Source organism: Pantherophis guttatus, chromosome 2, assembly GCF_059756535.1.
Source record: "Pantherophis guttatus breed Tessera chromosome 2, ASM5975653v1, whole genome shotgun sequence".
NCBI classification, from domain to species: Eukaryota; Metazoa; Chordata; class Lepidosauria; order Squamata; family Colubridae; genus Pantherophis; species Pantherophis guttatus.
Genome location: NC_142064.1, coordinates 44,556,068 through 44,577,795, shown reverse-complemented (window position 1 = coordinate 44,577,795; position 21,728 = coordinate 44,556,068). Strand labels below are relative to the sequence as shown.

Genomic DNA, 21,728 nt, shown 5'->3' with positions numbered 1-21,728 from the left:
CAAGAGGAAACAAAATGTTCTAGGGCAGAGTTGCTAGGAGTCTTCAGAAGTGTTAGTTCTTTATGATGACTGGAATGTGGCTTTATTATGACTGGACCATGTTAGAACCACTGAAATTTGCTCTTAGTACAGCATTTTCTAATTTTCAAAAGACAAATAGCTTACCTGTCTTTTTATCCAGTAAGTATGTCTGCAAGGGGAGGGATGAGTTATCATTGTTTGTGATATAAGAAAGAGGGATCTGCCACAGATAACTGGGAAAAACAAAAAGGTACATATTCTTAAATCCCGAAGTTCTATAAAGCTAATGAAACTATAGTAGAGAGGCAACTTCCTTAAGCTTCTGTGAGATTATTCATAAATTAATATACATTTATAAAACAATTGTGCCATGATAGAAATCAAACTGCAAATTGTTAAAGTATCCAGAGTTCCTTTCTCTGTCCCAGTAGTTGAGCTTGCCTTTTCAGAGCTTAACTATTCAGGCAACAAGGTGATTTCAGTAGAACAAATGTAGTCCTCAACTTCCAACAGTTCATTTAGCGACCTTTTGACATTACAACGGCACTGAAAAAAGTGACTTATGACCATTTTTCAGACTTACAACCATTGCAGCATCCCTGTGGTCATGTCATCAAATATTTATGACAGTTGCAGTGTCCTGGGGTCATGTGAACCAAAGTCAAAGGGAAAGCTAGATTCACTTAACAACTGTGTTTCTAACTTAACAATTGAAGTGATTCACTTAACAACTGCAGTGAGAAAGGTCGTAGAATGAGACAAAACTCACTTAACACCTGTCTCGCTTAGCAATGGAAATTTTTGACTTAATGGCGATCGTAAGTAGAGGACTACCTGTACTCCTGTACTTTCTGCAAAACTATTATCCTCACTAATTTAAATCTGATCATACCAATCCAGAGCATTTTTTTTTTCTGCCAGAGATTGTCCTTTAAAGAAAATGGCTTCCAGGCAAAAACTATGTGATAATGATCTATTGACATTATCAGAGAGTGTGAGTTCAGGGTTTGTTTGTGTTTTTTTTGCCTTGCCTTTTTTTAAACAAAATAAGAATGTAAAGTTTAGTGAACACTTATTGATGTCCCAGACTGAACACCATGGGGAAAAATAAGGGTGGGAAGTTATCCATATTTACTGTGGCTAATTGTACTTTTGAGGCTGAGTATTAATGGCAGTACAGTCACAGGCAGATTCTTGTCTAGCTCCTGATATTCTGTAGTTGGTGGAATTCAGAGTTTGGTACAGAGAGAATCAAGTAATTCAATCTCAGGTTACATACAAAATCACAACTTGTTTTTGAGACTTATACAAAACATTTCTATTTTAATTTAATTTTTTATTTTTAAAAATCAAATTTCTTTATCTAATATTTATACCTTATATTTGTTCTTATCAGAGTCAAGGCTATAGGCATGTCCTAGATGGAATTTATTCCTCTTCAAATTAAAGTATTTTCTCAATATGAAAAAAATCTAAATTGACAGAGACTCGTGGGCAGATATTTTAAAAGATGCAATTTACAAAAAAATGGTTTCTGTCATACAATGTAAAGAATGAAATCCTGTCTTCACAATATTTCTGCCTTATCCATTTAATTTGACATTATACGTGACAAGTATTATTGTTGCCTGTCTAATCCATATGCTTGATTAGTTTTGAAAGTAGTGCAAAGATCAGGCCTAGGTAGGTAATGGCACTTACCTAACCTGACCTTCACCAATTTTAAGCACCTAAACAGAATTATATTAGCACTTGGGTGGGAGGCTACCAGGAAATCTCAGGATTGTATGCCATACTGATATTTTTTTAAATGCAGAAAGCAATTAACTACTTCGATATAATTACCAAGAAATCTATATAGCTGTGTCCATAGAGTCACCAGGAGCTCAGCTCAGTTTACAAATAACTACATTTAAGAAAGGTAACGAAGTTTTCATTAGATTTCCATCTAACTATTGTTCCCTCATATATGCACAATTTAATATTTATCCTATGTATCAGTCCTTTACCTTTTTAAAATCTAAAACATGGGCTGAAAAATTAAACTATGCAAATTAAAAAGGAAAAGAAAACCTTGAAGATAAGATTTGATCTCCCAGTTCTGTATTATGCACAAATCTTTCCTGCTTCAAAAGGATTTTTTTCCCTTCCCTTTTGACGGTCACCAATGGAAATCCTTTCTGAATTGTCCAAGTGTTCATAATTGTTTTTATATCAGGGGTTCCATGTGTCACCTTAGGAAACAGATACACATGCAAAAAATGGTGGTGTCAACATAATCAATAGCTTCTTGTAATTAAATAAAGAGCTAAATAGTTGAAATATAATTCTCAATAAAAGCTTGTTAATCATAGTTTAATATTACAAGTTCTACTTTGTAGGACTTTCTGCTTATTTCGATTCTGCTTTAGAAACACAATCTCTAAAGCAGTATAGAATGCAGCATTTCTAGTTCGATCTCTTAAAAGATACTTCACTTATGCAGAAGTGCAAGCAAACAGCAACACCTGTCTCCAACACCATAATGCAGCTTCATCTATTTGCAGGATGTTGCTGCTACAATTTCAGTGGTCATACAGTCCTTGAAAAAATCATGGCTGGTTTAACATAATTACTTTACTCGTGTTTCTACAATTTTTATTTATTAGATTTTTATCCTGCCTTTATTACTTCATAGGTAACTCAAGGTGACAAACAAACAATACTCCTTTCTCCTATTTTCCCTACAACAACCCTGTGAGGTAGATTGGGCTGAGAGAGCGTAGCTGGCCCAAGATCACACATTTTTAGAAGTCAAAGCTGAAATGCTACCCAGCATTCAGTAAATGCTACTTTAAACATTCCTTCAACTCTCCAAGAAGATAGCTAGAAACAATATAGCTCTCAATAGCAAAATAGCCACAATACTCTTCATTTTCATAACAACAGAGAATACATAAGAAGTATAGACACAGGGTGATGGAATGGTAAGACTTTTAAGGAGTTTTTAACATTTCTGTTTTGGAAAGGGATATAATTTAGTTTTCTGAAATGGGATCTGCCTGAATAATATGCCAACCAGCCTTCTCCAATTTGACACTCTACAAATTAGTTGCAATATGCCAATTGCCATGTTGACTACTAATTCTGAGGTCTGAAAGTCCAGAATAGTTCAGTTGAAGGAGGCTGTTTCAAATTACTAGTCATAATTAAACCACCACTCAGGAACAAAGACAAAACCCTTAGAGGCCGATTTCTTCCTGATTAGTGGCTAGAATTAGAGCACTGCTTAAAGAAGAATCTTCTAATCCACAAAGCAAATTAGCCAGATGGCAAACGATTTCTCAAAAGCTAGAAGCAGAAGCCAGGCAAACCTCCTGCAGAGGGAAAACAATCAAGGCAAGAGAGTTGAGATGGAACTTTCTTTTTCTTTTTTTACAAACGACAAACAGACACTGGCTTTGTAATGTCTGAATATAAGACCATCCACACAGGAGAAGGATGGTAAAAAAAAGTTGAGAAAGCTAGCATCTATAGTATCCCTTCTCCCATTCAATTTCTTCTGCTCAAGTTGAAACCTAAGTGACCTTTCTCCCCTTTGGGGAGATCTGGAATCTAAGAAAACAGTTTGGAAAATTCTAATCTATTCTTACTTATGGGTGACTGTCTGGTAAGCATTTCTGCCAGAGTTCTGATTACTTTATAGGATAAAGAAATTAACACAGCAATATGATTGAACAAAATGCCCTTTCCCTCTAAAGACAAGTTAGGCAGCTCCACAGTATATACCTAAGCTGAAGGCAATGATAATGGAGATGGCTAGAATACAAGTGAATGTGTGTGAAATTAAATGATGATATAAACAGCATTCATTCCACAGCTAATTCATTAATACAGATCATTTAGCCAACTGGTCCTTGGGAACTGAATGTTTACATTAATTTGAGAATAGCGATAAGATGATAGTCAAGTGTGTTTGACACCTCTGCTTCACCTTTGCTTAGTTAATTATATTCAAGGAGACTATCTCCATCTATAACAAGGAGGCTATAAATTTCTCCTTAATGGAGGGACCAATAATAGACCTTTTAAAGGAAATAGTAATTAGGTTATCCTAAAAAGCAGACTTAAAATATATGGGTAACTGATTGCTGATATTAGTTGATATATCTTCTTCTTTAGAAGGCATCCATAGAGATTTACCTTATTCATACTGTCCCATAAGTTATCACTGCACGTGGAATTATAGCTGTAGTCATGCAAATAGATCTGAATGCCAGTTTGGAAAACATCTTTATGAAGATAGTTTTTTAACATAAACAAGAGAGAAGATCCCTGTCGGAAGAAAAATAAATTTTAAAGTTAAACGCAGAACTACAGTTCTAATTTCAATTTACACAAAAACATGATGATTAACTTAAAACAAAACCTAACCCAGCAGAAATGGTTATACTTGAATATGCAAGAGTTGGTTTGAAAAGTGGAGAAAGAGGGAAACAAACTTGAGCTGTTTTGAATTTAATAACACCAATTAGTGATAACAAGAGTGAACTAGAAAGATGCAAGAATGGAATGAAGCTGCATTTCTTCTCATGATGCTACACATGGTTTAGAGTAGGAAGCTTTTTTAAGAAAGGCTATAGTTTAGAAACACCTTTTATAATGTTTTCTGGCCTTCAAAAGCCCATCATCATGGCAGGTTTACTACTATGAGAAGAAGAGGCATTATACAAATTAATATGACTCCCTGAGGCTTGGCCCTTATTTTGGAATTTAACTGAGGGGGGGCAGAGATGGGGAAACACCAAAATTATTTTGCAAAATTAGTTCACAGGAATTATTTGAATTCTACAAATTTCCCATCCCTGATTTGATGTTATATCCAAAAGCAGTCAAAAAGCACTGGAATTAGGAATTATTTAGGATACCATCAGTGAAAAGAGAATGGAATTATTCTTTCTCACTCTTCATTTTTAAAGAGATATTTCTAAAACCAAGCATTTATCTGCTAAAACAAATCAGATTAAAAATAGTTCCCAATAGGGCGTATATTTTCCATTCTATTCTTCTCTTAACACCTCCCTACTGGTAATTCACTTTTGAAATATTTTTCCCCTCAACTACTGACCTTTTGTTGCCCATACTAAGAATGTGATTTGAAATAGATCGGTGTCAACTTTGCAAATGCATTTAGTTTTATTAAAACCACATTTACAGGATATTTGAAGTTACCTTGATGTAGGAGACTACATCAAACATTTGTTCAATCTCTTCTGATGAGTTGACAGGAAGGGAAACTGGGTGAGATGAATTCATGGAATCTTTCTCCATGGTCTTAAATTGCAGATTTAAAAAAATGTCATCCTGAGGAATTGAAAGGCATTTAAGTTAAAATGAACATTAACTAACATCATAAATTTCACTGCTAAATAAAGATCAGAAGAATTTTTTTTCTAATTATCTGGTAGGTCCTGTGAGAATTTTTTTTGCAAATTATTGTACTTATCACAAAGTTTCTTGTTCTTATTTTATTGCTATATTTATAACTTGCCTTCTAAATAATAATCAGTTCTAGCTTTTGAGACTAAATAGGAAGACGGATCAAGTCAAAAGATTTTAGACCCATACAATAATACATGAGAAATATGCAAACCCACCAATTATCCATGCACTTACAGTATACAAATCTGGAAAGACTATCTTCATGGCAAGATTTTCCATAAAAGTAGCAAATCCTTCATTCAGCCACAGGTCATTCCACCACTCCATTGTTACCAGATTACCAAACCACTGCAAACATAAAGCACATATTGTAACTCTATTGTTACATTTTGTGTCAAAAGAAGGACCACTAGGCTGAGCTATATACAAGGACTTCCAGATCTATTCCAGCCTATTGGTTCTACCCAGAGATACCAAGAGTTCAGCTCAAGATATCCAGTTGGCTACCATATTGCTATCTTAAAAACCAAAAAGGAAACATTCTCAAAAACCAGTGTATCCGCTTCACAAAATAACATTAATCATTACAACAGGAAATAGAACAAAAAGCTTCTACTGGGGCTATATAGACTTCTTCAGCTAAAAAAAAGCCACATAATTGACTATATGATTTTTAACAAGTGCCTGTGCTGATAGCTTATGGTGTGTTAATGTTAAATTAAGCAAAATATTCAGAAACATCTTACTTGCAGGACACAGTGCTGCAAATTGTTCTAGCTATATCACAATACTGGTTGCAGAGGATTAGAATACTATATCAATATATACAGGAAAAGCCACATTAACTATCTAACTTGAGAGCTACAGCCTGTTCATACTGGTAGCTCACATGTATTTCCAATTTGTTATTGCCTGTGATTCCTTCTTGTGTTTTTTTTTTTTTTGCGCACAAATTAGTATGCAATTTTTAAACTTCTCTTTAAGACTTTCATATATTTTGACTATATAACAAGTAAGAAAGGAGGAAGACTAAAATAAGGTAATTCCAGGATTCTCAATTCTACTGCTCCCATATTGTATGCCATGTATTCTTGGTAGAAATGGTATTGCATTGAAAAAATAAAGAAACCCCATTTAAATGTGTTAGTGGCAGAATAGCTTATTAGAATAATGGAATAAAAATTGCAAAAGCTAAGCTTCCTTGTAGACTACCAGTTTTGGAATTTCAATTATTTAAAAAAAAACTATCTATAGTACAAAGAACAGTATATTCCATACCTGGTGGGCTAGCTCATGAGCAATAACTGCTGTCACTCTCTTTTTATCAATTGCTGAAGAGGTATTGTTATCATAAAGGAGTGCTGTCTCTCGAAAAGTGATCAAACCCCAATTTTCCATACCTGCAGCCTGAAAATCTGGAAGAGCTACTAGATCTGGAGAAAGAAGGAAAAATTATTTTAAATACACTAGCAGCATTCACTACTTGCTAAGACGATTGAATCTTTCAATCAAATATACTAATATTTATGATATCAATATATACTGTATATCAACCAGGTGGGTGACTTTGAGCCAGTCACTCTCTTTTAGCCCAACCCATCATACAGTGTTGTTGTTATGGGGAAAATAGGAGGAAGGAGTATTATGTGTATTCCCCATTTTGAGGTGTTTATAAAAATAATAAACGTGGGATATAAATAAATAAAATATCTAATTTCATGAACATATCTACTGTCCCTGCTGAACTTCTTGTCACTTTTAAACAACATATGATCAATTTGTCTAAATATTTAATCTATCCTACCTCTTTTATAAACTATTTTTTTTAAAAAATTCTTAAACATGTGCAGGCACATAAATCTGTCTTCTCAAAATGCTCAATTTTGAGCATTCACTATTATAATCATACAATAATGCAATATAACAGTCAAATTTAATAAAATAAAGAAGTAAATATTACACATTTTGCCTATTGCACTCCCATTCATTAAAAGCTCTGTTACAGTATTACATTATTATGTACATTTACCTAGTGTGTATATACATACCAGAAAGTAAAATATAATAACTCAATTGTATTTAATTTTATAAATGGATATAACTTTCTATCATATAATATTTAAAAACATACAATTTTATGTAATAATTTATTTTGCCTATTTACTACTTATTTATTTAGCATATGGCAAATATATGGACTTTTAGCAGATCAAACGTTAATGTCCAGTCCACCCAGCCATTCAAGGACAGGGTGGTCTATGTTGAAAAAAATCAGACAATGGGCCAGTGTAAGCTCTTGATGGACATTCGGACACAATGTGGTGGATATTTTGTCAAGGAGCACCACAGTCACACTGAGGGGTACAGACAAGACCCTTTTTTAAATTTACTACTTTTTTATTTATTTTTTACTTTTTTGCTTACTACTTTATTTAATACTTTTGCTGACTGTTATTATATCTCATCACTATATTTCCCACCCTAATATTAGCTGACTTCTAAAAGGCCTATTTGTTTCCTGAGAATATGCCCTCTTAAGAATGTATGATAAAGAAATTTCATTAAAATGAGATCAAACTGAAATTTTATTTAATCTCAGTATTCAATTCCCCAAATGGCCAATTTATGAGATGCCTACAGCCAGGTGAAATGAAAGCAACAGCAGTCTCCTCTTTTGTTTCCTAACAAATAAAAACTATTGGCAGCCTTAACTACCTCAGGGTTAAACAAAGAGTTGAAGAGTTGTTAAGAGTAATATCAGTAATAACCCAGTCAGAAAAAGGAAAATAAAAACCAAGACAGCACTTGTTTTTCTGCTGGACTTGTTCCCTTCTCAATTACTCTTGTTATACCTAGACTTCTATTTACTGCCATTAATTCTGGTTAGTTTTATTGAGATTAGATATAAATCAGCTGTGCTCTTTAGACATTCTCTTTAACTATGTGTATACTTGGCATTAGACACAAGCTGCTCCTCACCACCCCCAAAAAAGTGTTGTGCAAGTTATACTACTGCTGTCTGCCTGAATCAATGCTATTATAACTTTTAGATAAACAATCACCTCATTGTGTTATTGAACTGAATTGGTTACTGAAATCACTGGGAGATACCACTACATGTATTGAGAGCTGCTGAGTGCCATTTGGCAGGTGCTCATATGTGGCTTTTGTGTTGGTACCCATATTCTGGAATGTTTTCTCCCTTTGAAATTTAGGCAATTCCTGTAACAGTCAGTTTGGTGACATTGTTAAGGCACCAAGCTAGAAACTGGGAGACTGTGAAATGCTATTCCTGTCTTGGGCACAAAGCCAACTGGTAATTTTAGACCAGTAACTCACAGACCTAAGAAGAAGGCAATGACAAACATACTGATAAAAACATTGCTAAGAAAACTGTAGGGACTAATCCAGTCAGTTACCAGAAATCAGCACTAACTCAAAGGGGCAAAAGGAAAAAAAATGCTATAAAATCTTTAGCCACCTGATAAAAACTTACTCTTTTTCCAGGACATCCTATTTTGAATGTTGGAATACTATTTTGTTTTGTTTTGTTATCTTCTCTTCTACCCCTTTAATGAAGATATTTTATGGAATGTTGTTTTGATATTATTGTTTTATCATTTATTATAAATTGCCTTAAGATGCTTTGGCATTTGAAATGGTTTATAAGTGCACAAAATCAATACATCCATAAATATATCATATGCGGGACTGACATTTGAAAGTATTTAGAAGATTCACATGATTCAGAGCACAGAAAGAAGAATTAACCTTTATTTCTTTATGCAGAAAGATAAAATTGTTTCCCACATAATTTTCAACTGGGTGCAACTACTTCTTTAGTTTATTAATTATTTTAACTGATTTGACTTGATTATTATTTCCAAATATCTTTGCTTTTTTTTTAAAAAAAAAAAAAGACAATAGGAGAGCACATCATAGCTTATGTAGTAATAGAAGTCTGACATCATTTGGAAACTTTGCATACCAGCATTTTAAATCTTTTTACAAAATTAATCAGAGCTTTATTGCCTCCAGATTGAAATTTATGTTTTAATTTATTTTTCCTTGGATTACTAAACGACGTGTCTAAAAATTCCACAGTATATTCAACTTGCCCCTGCCTTTAAAAATATTTTTATAAGGGAAGCATACAAAGTTGAATCTGATAAGAATAAACAAACTCTCACCTATTTTGTTAAATGGGTATGTTATGTTAAAATAATTCTGGTAAAATTCAAGAAGCTTCACTGCGGTGTTCAAGGCATATTCAGTCTGCCCAAGCTTTTGTGGTACAGCATAAACAGATACCTGGCACAATGGGAAAGAGAGAATGAATCAGAGGGAAGTTTCAATGGAATTCAGTTTTTCATTGTCTACATTACTTAATAAAAAGAGCCAAAGATTTTCTATAATAGTTGATAAGGTAACATTAATAAGATAGTACATGGATAATCAAGTTTCATTATTTATGATTTTAAAAAAAGGCTAAGATTGTCTTAGATCCATTTGTATAGCATATTATAAAACAAAAGGCAAAATGTTTTCCTTGTTTTTTCATTTCTAAAGACTTATATCCTAATAGCAGAGGAGCCATTTCTATTATGTTAATATATACATGTTCACAGTTCAGGTCTGGATCAGAAGTTTGTATTTCTCCCCTTCCCTTTACTTTTTTACTTTACTTTATTTTGAATTTATATACCGCCCTACTCCCGAAGGATTCAGGGCGGTGAACAGCCAAAAGATAAAACACACATAATACAAAATTTAAAAACAATGTAAAAGTACATTAAGTAATTTAGACCAAACAATTTAAAACATCCCTATTGTTTTAAAAACACCCCTATTGTTTTAAAACCAGCATTAACAGGTGTGACTGAGATAAAAATAGATCTCATTAGGTGGAAATAAAACAAAGTAGTGGGTAAAATAAGAACTAAAGAAAAGCTTTACACTACTCTGTCTCTTCATATTTAGGCCAGCAAATGAATCTTTCTTCAAGATGATTCCTAACATTTCTCCTCTAGGCCTGACAAATAAGCAAATAGATTAACATAGCCTATTGAATGTTGTAATAATTTGATATGATCAAAAACAAAGCAACTACCAAGCCAACTGTCAGGTCAAAAAAAACCTATAATCTACTTTCAGTACTTCAAATTTAAGAAGTGTAACATAATACACTGGGAAACGAGGGGTTTTTTGGGGGGAGGGGTTACAGGAGCAAAAAAAGTCCACCTACCACAATCCCATTTGTTTTCTTATTGGTACATTTGAAGTTTCCAACAATGACAGCTACTAGGTAAGTGCTCATTTTCAAGCTAACGAAGAATTCATCTTGAAATAATCCATTTGCCAAGTGATTGGTTGATTTCTGGAAATACAAACCGGAGATCAGAATTCAATTATGTAAACAGAAGCTGCAGGTCCTGGAACATAAATCATAGAAGCCATCTGTTCTATGTTGAGATATACTTGGAAAATGGCTAATACGCAAAACATAATGTACAGAACATTGTTATTTCCTATGATTGCAATACCCAACAGTTAGCAAATTAAAATTATATCAATAAGTCTAAGAAGTAAAAATCAGATCAGTACTGAGCAAGTTCATCTGCCAGAATTGAACCAAAAATAATAAGCACTGATTTTATAAAGATATTTGTTCTGTATATGATATGCTTCATGAATGTGTTAACTGAAAAAGAAATATTCATCCAGAGTATTAGCAGGAATCACTGCTAATACTCAACTTATCTTTTTTTTTAAAAAAAAATTTGATTTATATGCCGCCCTTCTCCGGAGACTCAGGGCGGCTTACAATGTGCTCAGCAATAGCCTTCATCCTTTTGTATATTTATACAAAGTCAGCTTATTGCCCCCACAACTGGGTCCTCAATTTACCTACCTTAGAAAGGATAGAAGGCTGAGTCAACCTTGAGCCTTGGCGAGATTCGAACCTGCAGTAATTGCAGGCAGCTGGTCTTAATAACCAGCTTAATAACAGGGTGCCTTAGACCACTGTACTACCAAGGCTCTTTTGATTGCATGATGCTTTTACACAAACACAATTTACTTCATGATATGATCTCAGCCTGACTAGGGTTCCTTCAAAAGACTGCTCTTACAGTACATTATATTAATTTAATATAGAGTTTATTAAGAGCAACAATGATGCCAAATTTGCAAACCATCACTGAAAAACAGGAACTCAGAGCATGAAAGCAAATTGTGCAAGCAATTTAATGAAGAATTAACTATCAGTCTTCCCATTTTTGCTTTTATTTCAATTTCACTTGAAAAGTTCAGGGTAGCCCATAGTAGGGCATATTATGCACAAAATGATGCTGCATGATGGCAAAGTTAAAAAGACACTCTAGAGAACATTTGTTAGGGTGCCAAATAGTTGCATTATAAAATTTCCGAAGAGAATCCCACTGCTAATCAGCTACTAATCAGCTAGTACTGCATTTTCATATTTCAGGCTATCATCAGAAATACCATAAATCCAGGGGTGAAATGCTCCCGGTTCGGACCGGATCACCCGATCCAGTAGCGATGAAGGCAGGTGGTTTGGAGAACCGGTAGCAAAAATCCCTGCCCTCCCCCATGCCCAGCTGAGCCGCATGATCATCAGAGGCTTTTTAAAAATTATTTTTAAAAGCATTTTTTCTACAACCTCTTCGGCCGAAAAAATGCTTTCAAAAGTAAAAAAAAAAGCCCCTGATGATCGCGCGGCTCGCTGGGATCATCAGAGACTTTTAAAAGCATTTTTTCTACAACCTCTTCAGCCGAAGTGGTAGAAAAAATGTTTTTAAAAGAAAAAAAAGCCTCTGACGTCAGGCAAATCAGCTGGGATCGTCAGAGGCTTTTAAAAGAAAAAAAGCCTCTGCCGATCAGGCAAGTCAGATGGGATTGTCAGAGGCTTTTAAAAGAAAAAAAAGCCTCTGCCGATCAAGCAACTCAGTTGGGATCGTCACAGGCTTTTAAAAGCATTTTTTACAACCTCTTCGGCCGAAGAGGTTGTAGAAAAAATGGTTTTAAAAGTAAAAAAAGTTGGCCACGCCCACCCAGTCACATTACCCCCCACCACCAAGCCACGCCCACAGAACTGGTAGTAACAAATTTTAGATTTCACCACTGCATAAATCCAATAATCATATATAATCAATTAGATTTCTAGTGGTACACTCTACAATGATTCATTTATTGGTGTACAATAAAAATCAAATTTAAGTAATGCAAACACTAAGAATCTGCAATTATCGAAGTATTTTATAAATTACTAAAATAAAATTAATAATATCATTCCAGAGATATATCATAATTAAATGTTCTTCTGAACATCTCAGTTTCTAACATTTCTCTAGATGTCAGAAGTGAAGGAGTCACCCAGATTTCTAATGAAAGGCTACTACATATGTGCCAAAGCTGAGAAACAAAATGTCCTTGTTTCCCCTTTGATCCCATAAGGGGGAGGAAGAACTCTCCATCTCAAATTGCAACATGTGTACTGTATGCGTAAGATCCACTTGAAGAAACTGCTCCTTTTAGAGACCAGGTTCCAAGCCATGTAAGGCTTTTTAAGTCTCGACAACTATTAATCAAACCATGATGGGATTCAGTTTAGTTCAAAGTCCACCCTCCCCCTCCACACACACACATACACACACATTAGACAAATCACTATAGCCTTCCAAGCACTAGGCCGAGTCATACTGCATTATTGCTTGGTTCAGGGTGGAGATATATAACATATAGTGATGATACTGTGGCCTCAACCAGCAAATGAGAAGAAAAGAGTTGGAAGGGACCTTGGAGATCTTCTTGTCCAAATCCTGCTCAAGCAGCAGACCCTATTCCATTTCAGACAAATGGCTGTCCAATCTCTTTCTAAAAGCCTCCATGATGAAGCACCCAGAGATTGCCTCTCTCCTTGATTAGTTTCCATCCATTCCTTCTTGTCTTCCTTCTGGTACTTCAGAAAATAGGCTGACCCCTCTTCTTTGTGGCAGGCCCTCAAATATTGGAACACTGTTATCATGTCATCCCTACTCCTTCTTTTCACTAGACTAGACATACCGAATTCCTGCAACTATTTTTCATGTTTTAGCCTCCATCCCACTATTCATCCTTGTTGCTCTTCTCTGCACTCTTTCCAGAGTCTCAACATCTTTTTTACTTTGTGGCGACCAAACTGATGCAGTAATCCAAGTGCAGTCTTATTAAGGCACACTTCATGTGATCTTGATTCTATCCCTCTGTTTTAATGCAGCCTAGGATTGCATTGGCTTTTTTGGCAGCTGCAGCACACTGCTGGCTCAAATTTAAGTGATTGTCCACTAAAATGCAAAGATCTCTCTCAGTTATTGCTATTGAGTCAGATTTCATCTAATCTGTACCTGTACAAATTCACATTACATTTTTTTCACTTTCCTATCAACCTCTTCTATACTCAAACTTTCCTGTTGATTCCTTCTCACTCCTACTGAACTGATGAAAGTAGGAATCTCACCTTCTCCCCTCCAGAGGTGTCTCTTTTTTTGAATAAGACATAAAATTAAACCGCCCAATCATTTGTGGCACTAATGACTGTGCCTCATTGACAACCTGTTTTATGTTCCTGGTGTCTAAGTTACTCAAGGCAGGATCTATGGCTATGGTCTACATCTCTTAGCACCACCAACTGATCTCACTTATTACAGGCAATCAGTAGTCTGGCCTTTCAACCAGCTAAACACTCATTCTTCCTGCAGCCTTCTCCGTGGCCTAGGCCAGATGTTGTTAATTTAATTTAATTAATTTAATCAATTCAATTTATATGCCGCTTTTCTCCGAAGACTCAGGGCGGCTTACAGTACATTTTAAAAACCATTATAAAAACATTTAAAAATTAAAACATCAAAACCCATTCACACCATTCATGGCCGGATCTCACACGATCGCAACAGTGAGATCAACGGTCCCAGGCCTGCCGGAATAGCCAGGTCTTCACCGCTTTTCGGAAGGCCAATAGAGTGGGAGTGGTCCGGACCTCAGGAGGTACCTGGTTCCAGAGAGCTGGGGCAGCCACAGAGAAGGCCCTCCCCCGCGGGCCCGCCAGCCGGCATTGTTTAGCTTACGGGACCCGGAGGAGACCAACTCTGTGGGATCTTACCGGTCGCTGGGAGCTATGTGGTAGAAGGCGGTCTCGAAGATAACCTGGCCCTGAGCCATGTATGGCTTTAAAGGTAATAACCAACACCTTGAATTGTGCCCGGAGACCAATAGGGAGCCAGTGCAGCTCATGGAGAATTGGTGTAATGTGGGTGTATCTAGGCGCACCCACAATAGCTCGCACAGCTGCATTCTGGACCAACTGTAGTCTCCAAACACTTTTCAAGGGTAGCCCCATGTACAGCACATTGCAATAATCTAACCATGAGGTGACAAGGGCATGAGTGACTGTGAGGAGAGCCTCCCGATCCAAGTAGGGTCGCAATTGGTGCACCAGGCGAACCTGTGCAAAGGTCCCCCTAGCCACAACTGTCAGATGTTGCTCTAATCTTAGCTGTGAGTGTAGGAGGACACCTAAATTGTGAGCCCGTTCTGAGGGGGACAATTTCTCCCCCCCCCCCCGAACCAAGGATGGACAATCAACATAGTCTTTAGGAGGCAATACCCACAGCCACTCTGTCTTGTCTGGGTTAAGTCTGAGCCTGTTGACTCCCATCCAGACCCTCACAACCTCCAGGCACCGGCACATCACATCCACTGCATCACTGAATTGACACGGGGTAGAGATATACAGCTGGGTATCATCAGCATATTGCTGATATCTCACCGCTTACCGTCAGATGATCTCACCCAGCGGCTTCATGTAGATGTTAAAATAGGAGGGGAGAGAGGACCGAGCCCTGAGGCACCCCGCAAACGAGGGGCCTAGGGGTCGACCTCTGTCCTCCTACAAACATTGACTGTGACCGACCAGAGAGATAGGAGAACCACGGTAACACGGTGCCTCCCACTCCCAACTCCCTTAGTCGTCCCAGAAGGATTCCATGGTCAATGGTATCGAAAGCCACTGAGAGGTCAAGTAGCACCAAGATGGAGGAATGACCACCATCTCGGGCTCGCCAGAGATCATCCATCAGTGTGACCAAAGCAGTTTCCGTGCTGTAGCCAGGCCTGAAGCCAGACTGAAAAGGGTCCAGATAATCCGTTTCATCCAATGACCGCAGGAGCTGAAGTGCCACCACTTTCTCTACAACCTTTCCCACAAAGGGTAGGTTGGAGACTGGACAAAAGTTCTTTAATTCTCCTGGATCCAGGGAAGGCTTCTTTAGGAGGGGCCTTTTAATGAAAAGATTCCTCAGCTATTCTTTCCCCAGCTACTTTTTCTCCATCCAGACTGAAAAGCTACTTCTGAACCACATTGGCATGAATTTTAGTGAATCCTGTTCTTATCTCTCTTCCCATCTTCTTGCTTTTTCTTTCATTTTATAATCAACTTGCCACTATTACAGTGCTCTCAATCTTCTGTCTGGTCCCAATCCTATTTCAATCAATTTTATCATGCCTTCATTTTTTCTAAAATCTTGTCCTACCAATTCAACTGACTCTTATTCAGCAACATTAAAACTCTAATAACAGCAACACTTGAATCATTTTCTCAGCCACTTTCTCTTTCTTCTGTTTGCTCTCACATTTCACTCTTCAATAGCTGACCACCAGCATCCAACCTTTTTCTTTGTTCTTTTAGCTTAGTGGGACCAATATGGCTCAGCTACACAGATATCAGGTTTGGAAAAAAGATCACAATATTCAAAACTCACCCTTTTATTGAGCACCCATCTTCCTTCTAATCCTGAAATCTAATTTTGCAGGTCTGTCAGCCACTTTTTTTTTTGGAGTGGGGGGAATGTTACCATGTCCTTCCATTTAGCAGAATATCTCTGCATCATATTATCTTTTTTTCTAGGCCACTGAAATGCATAGTCACATACTGCCTTCATATCCTATGTGTGGGACTCCCAGTGCAATCTAGCTATCCTCCGAGGGAAAGTAGAAAGTAGACTAAATCAATCTTTTAGTTTTTCTTATCTTCTAAAGCTACATTTACCTTTTTTATTGTGGAAATTAAGTATAACTAATAGCCACATACATTCATAAAATAAAGTTCTTTACCAAGTAATTCAATTTTCCTGTCCTGTAGCACACTTCATGAGCATGTAACTGTATAAATATCAAACCACAAAAAGGTATGGATAGCTATTATATACCTTTGGCATATTTGACAGAGCAATGTGTTGATCTTCTCTGTTGATTTTGACTTGAAAACTGGCTTTGAATGCTGGTTCATCAAAACAAGGGAATGCTGCTCTTGCTGATAAGGGCTCAAACTGAGTTGCTGCAAGCCAACTGATAAAAAGAAAAACATTCAAATCTATATTTCTTTTAAATTTCTTTATGTTACATAATTTAGAAATAAAATTTGGAGAGGAAAAATATAATCCTAACCATGTTACTTTAATTGTTTAAAAAAAGTAAAATGCTACCCCATCTAGAATCTTGAAAGCACCTAACAGATTTCCAAGATACCAAATCTTTGTGATTATATAGCATCCTGGGAATTGTTACAAATATGTGGTCTTCATAACACTTCATTCAAGAAATTTACATTTAAATTTAAAAGTATCTTCCCAAGAAATCTTTGTAACATGTAAACATTGTAATCTTTTACCTTAGTCGATCTTATGCATTGGATTTCCCTAACAATTAAGGTCAGCAAATTGCATTTGATATTAGCCATACTAACAGTAACAATTACATATATAGCCACATTTCAAAATTAAATTTTCTGTATAATAACTACAACAAGGAAAAAAAGTATTTATTCTTAGTTCCTGAAATTTTACAAGGCAATACATGTGTTCAACAAAATAAATTTTATATTAACAAAAAAATCCTTCATTATTATTCAGATATTTTTGTATATAATTACCTGAAAACTAGACCAGGTTCATTTATTACTACAGGTACTAAAGTTATTAAATCCATTTTGTTCAAAATTTACCATTCCATACATGACACTATGTACATATGCACCCCTTTTCAGTCTGGCTGGTGTTCATAAATAGTGCAGACATAATGTACAGAATTCCTATCAAAGTAAAGCACAAGCTAGATGGGAGGCATTTCTCCATTTGTCAAACTGCTATATGCCAATACTAGCCAGCGAGTAAGGGGATTCACTTTCTCTCAATCAGATGAATGCCAAATAGATTGGTGAAGAAAAATGAAGCATTTAACCCCTCATTCAGTAAATTACATTTTATCTGCGCTTCACTTTATTATTCATCAGACTGTCACACTTTGCCAATATCATCCAGCTCAATGGCCTAATATTACTTGGCCATAAGATCCAGCCATAAACATGCTCTGCTTGGTCCAATTTAGTACAATACTATTAGTACTGATTGGCAGCAGTCTTTCTGGATTTACAGCAAGAAGCTTCCATGAAAATTTAAATCAGGGATTTTTTTTTTGCATGCCAGGAAGATGTTCTGCTTCTAAATAAGCAATAGTGCTTTATTTCTACAATAGGATTCCATAATATTCAGCAATATAGATAATATTAAAACTAATCTATAAAGATGGGTATAATTATTTTAGCTATTTTATGTGTTAATCAAGAAGACAGATATTCTCAAGGCAGTACACTGGAGAATAAATCAACAGGAAGAAAATGAGGTTACAGTGCACAGACATATGCAGCCTTTTTCCAGCTGTGTCCTTCTGTTGGTTGTTAGGTGGTATGCCAAGGGTGGAGATCAAAAAAATTAGCAATTCAAGCCAAAAGTAGATGCATATAATTTTTTCCCAGTTAAGATAAAAATAAATTAGTTCTAAACTTACCTTGTTGAGTTGTTATTCTTAAAGGCAATTTTGTAAAAGCCAGAGTAAGTGTCTGATAAATTAGAGGAATACTCTATGCTGATCTTATATTTATGTCCTACAAGAAGAGCTTCTGGAGCTATAATTGCGATCTGGTCATTCATTGGGTATTCCAGGAAATCAGCTGGTTTTGGCTGGCTTGAACCGAGTGAAACAAATGTTACCTTGGTAATATTGAGCTTTGAACTATGAAGTATAACATGCATAGTAACCTGGATAACTTCCACAGTTATTTGAACAGAACCTGTAAATCTCATTGTGGTTAGATTTGGCTGCAGAACAATATCATAATGTGTTGGAACAACAAATTCTGGAAGCCTAAAATGAGCCCATGGAAACGGTTTTCCATTAGTTGCCAAATGATATGTATCTTCCATTGTGTGGTTTTTGTTGTGACAGCCTTCTTTGGTAAAAGTGCACTTGGGGAGAAGATAGATCGCCATTATTACCGAGACAGCAATCACAAGAACAACTGCACAGATTATTGTGGTCCTTACGGATGGAGCAGAACACGATCCATCTGAACGTTGCCTATAACCAGCCATATTACTTCGCAGACCACTACTTCTATTCATGAAAGACATTCCCAGAAGTTTGGCTGATGATGATTCATAATCCTCTTCATCCTCATCCATTTCATGATCTCCAAGACCACGTACAAGAAGACGAGAACTTCTTGGTTCATATTCTACCTCATCGGGCTCCAAAGGATGCAAGCTAGGCTCTTTAGCCAAGTCAACCACATCAGGCTCTTCCTCAAACATGCTGTTTTCAATCATATTTCTAGGTAACTGAACTCGATCTAAGAAACAAAAAAGCAATATGTTACACAAAAAGTAACTGAAATAGCTGTGATTGGGTTTTTGATTATTTTACATATAGCTGATAAAAATTGGGGTTCATATTATAGTTCTCATATAAGAAACTATTTGCAATGTATCTGTAAAGTAACAACTCAAATAGCTGCTGTAATAACTGATGAAAAAATGGATGAATCAAAATGCTTTGGTGATTTCTTCATAATGAAAACGAATGATCAGAGATAACATTACATCAATAGAAAGCTACTTGCAAAGTGGGAATTTAGTCTAGTAGCAGGAGTGTCAAACCTGATCACGGGCCATATTGTGATGTATCGGGATAGATTTTTTGCCTTTGAGGAGCCAGGGTGGGCGTGGTTGGGGTATCCAGTCCCCACGTCACCAGTTTGACACGCCTGATCTAGAGCCACCCGTTAATGTTCCAGATGTATAGACTTCCTTAAAAATACTGTATTTTTTGGAGTATAAGACACTCCAAACTATAAGACGCACCTACCTTTTTTGGAGAGAAAAACAAGAAAAAAAATCTGCCTCTGCCTCCCAGCAATTTGCCTCGCAGCGAACAGCAAACAGCCTGCTTTAGTTTCATTTTCATTTTCAGCACAGCCTGATTAGCACAAGAAAAAAAATCTGCCTCCCAGCAATTTGCCTCCTTGCAACAAACAGCGGAGGCCTGCATGGCTATAGGCAATGGCAATCCCTGCAGCCTGAAACAGCTGGGGGTCGGGAGGCCGATCCAACCGGCAATCAACTGCTTGTGCTAATCAGGATGTACTGAAGATGAAACGGGCTGTTTGCTGTTTGCTGCAAGGAGGTAAATTGCTGGGAGGCAGAGGCCAAAGGGTGGGGGCCAGCAGGTAGGCGGGGCTACATTCAGTGTATAAGACGCACCCAAATTTTCACCCTCTTTTGGGGGGGGGAATACTCCGAAAAATACAGTAGGTTTTAAGGATGAGCTAGCAAAAAGATAAGTAGATCACTGAATTTCACCAGTGCCATTGTCTCTTCCATCACCTTTACCTTTAAGGAAATCACAGAAAGCATATTCATAATTCAATACAGCTTGCTTCAAATATTACTAAAACTCAATATATTTTCTTTTAAAATATATTGTTAAGATCAGACACAGTTTATAAAATGAAGAAACTGCAATCACTACAAATACTAAGCAAATTCTGGTCATATTATCTCTGAACCTACTGAAATTTTTCATGAATGTCTCCACTCCAAAATGCATTGATTTAGCTCATTCTGGAGGAGTTTTGGCCTTATCAAAAAACTATTTTCTGTTCCCCTCTAAATATAAATACGTTCCAAATATTACTGGAGTTTTCTGTCTTTAATAAGCATAGTGCTTTGATGCAAAATTTAAAAATAAGAGTAACAAACAGCAAGCATTCATTAAATACTGTACTGGATTACATCTGCATTATATTTTATAAAATAAAACATAAAACTAACTTTATATGCATACACCTCTGCTCAGTTACAGGCAAGTATAAATCATATTCAAAACTAAAACTTTGTCTTACAAGGTGATTTTACTCAATACACAGTGGAATAGTCCCATAGCAAAACTTGCAGCAATATATTTATTATATAGTCCTCAAATCATTTGCACTAAAATAGACTTATTGTAGCATTACCTAGAGTAACTAACTAGATTAACATTATTCTGGAATGTTTAGATACACATATTAACTTGTAATATTACTCTTAAGCATTTATACATCTGAATTCTTCCAACTTTAATAAGAGTGACATATGGATTTTCCCCCATAGCACTGATATCAGCAACAACTTCATTGCAGGCAGCTGCTAAGATATCTGCTTCAATCAAGCAGTCTGTCATACTATAAATGTATGATTTATTTTTAAAAAATCAAAGTGCATTAGAATGCAATACTCACATAGTGTTGCATCTAACAGACTAGAACAATTTTCCTATACAAGTTACAATATTCTTCACAAGCCTGGCAGAAACACTAATGATAAAATCTGCATAATCCTGCTATAGGAAACTATACAAAAATCCTTTTTTTCCACAATTCCAAAGTATATCCGCATAATGACAAATTCAACTAACAATTAACATTTTTATGCTTCTTAATTTTCAACACCATTTGGGAGAGACTTGGGATCCAGCAGCTGCTAAGCACATGCCTGGCAGAATGTTCCATATGCAACTGGTAATATTGCTAATTTAAAGGATGATAGAAAGTGCCTCTATCTTGAGTTCTCAAAGAGCCTCTGGCAATCAGATTAGATGAAAGTTAATGTCGTGAGTACTACTTAATATTGTATAGTACTGCTATGCTATACTATGTGGATGAAAGTATACAGTGATGAAAAGTCCATCAGAACTAAAATAAGTTCTGTGTACATGTCAAGAATTTATCCAATTCACTGAAACTAACTGGATTAAATTTGCATAAAACTTTCTGGCTAGAAATATGGTTCACCTACTATAGGTTCATGATTAGGGGATTGTGACCAAATTGCTTAATTTCTTACTTCCCCTCTCCC

General features: G+C 36.1%; 1 protein-coding gene and 1 long non-coding RNA gene across 2 annotated transcripts in view; one reads left to right on the top strand and one right to left on the bottom strand.

Moving 5' to 3' along the window:
• The window catches only part of LNPEP (leucyl and cystinyl aminopeptidase), a 43,303-nt gene that overhangs the window by 13,342 nt on the left and 8,233 nt on the right, over positions 1–21,728 (bottom strand). Inside the window, exons 2-11 of the mRNA XM_034440727.2 lie at positions 18,343–19,183; positions 16,707–16,845; positions 10,688–10,819; positions 9,633–9,753; positions 6,721–6,875; positions 5,677–5,790; positions 5,233–5,364; positions 4,204–4,335; positions 2,095–2,255; positions 166–254 (exon numbers count right to left, since the gene is read on the bottom strand). Coding sequence (XP_034296618.2) covers positions 166–254; positions 2,095–2,255; positions 4,204–4,335; positions 5,233–5,364; positions 5,677–5,790; positions 6,721–6,875; positions 9,633–9,753; positions 10,688–10,819; positions 16,707–16,845; positions 18,343–19,183 — 2,016 coding nt within the window. The remainder of the gene's footprint in view (positions 1–165; positions 255–2,094; positions 2,256–4,203; positions 4,336–5,232; positions 5,365–5,676; positions 5,791–6,720; positions 6,876–9,632; positions 9,754–10,687; positions 10,820–16,706; positions 16,846–18,342; positions 19,184–21,728) is intronic.
• On the top strand, positions 25–20,525 carry LOC148115096 (uncharacterized). Its single transcript, XR_015732162.1, has 2 exons — positions 25–180; positions 18,781–20,525. It is a non-coding gene; the product is annotated as an uncharacterized LOC148115096 (long non-coding RNA).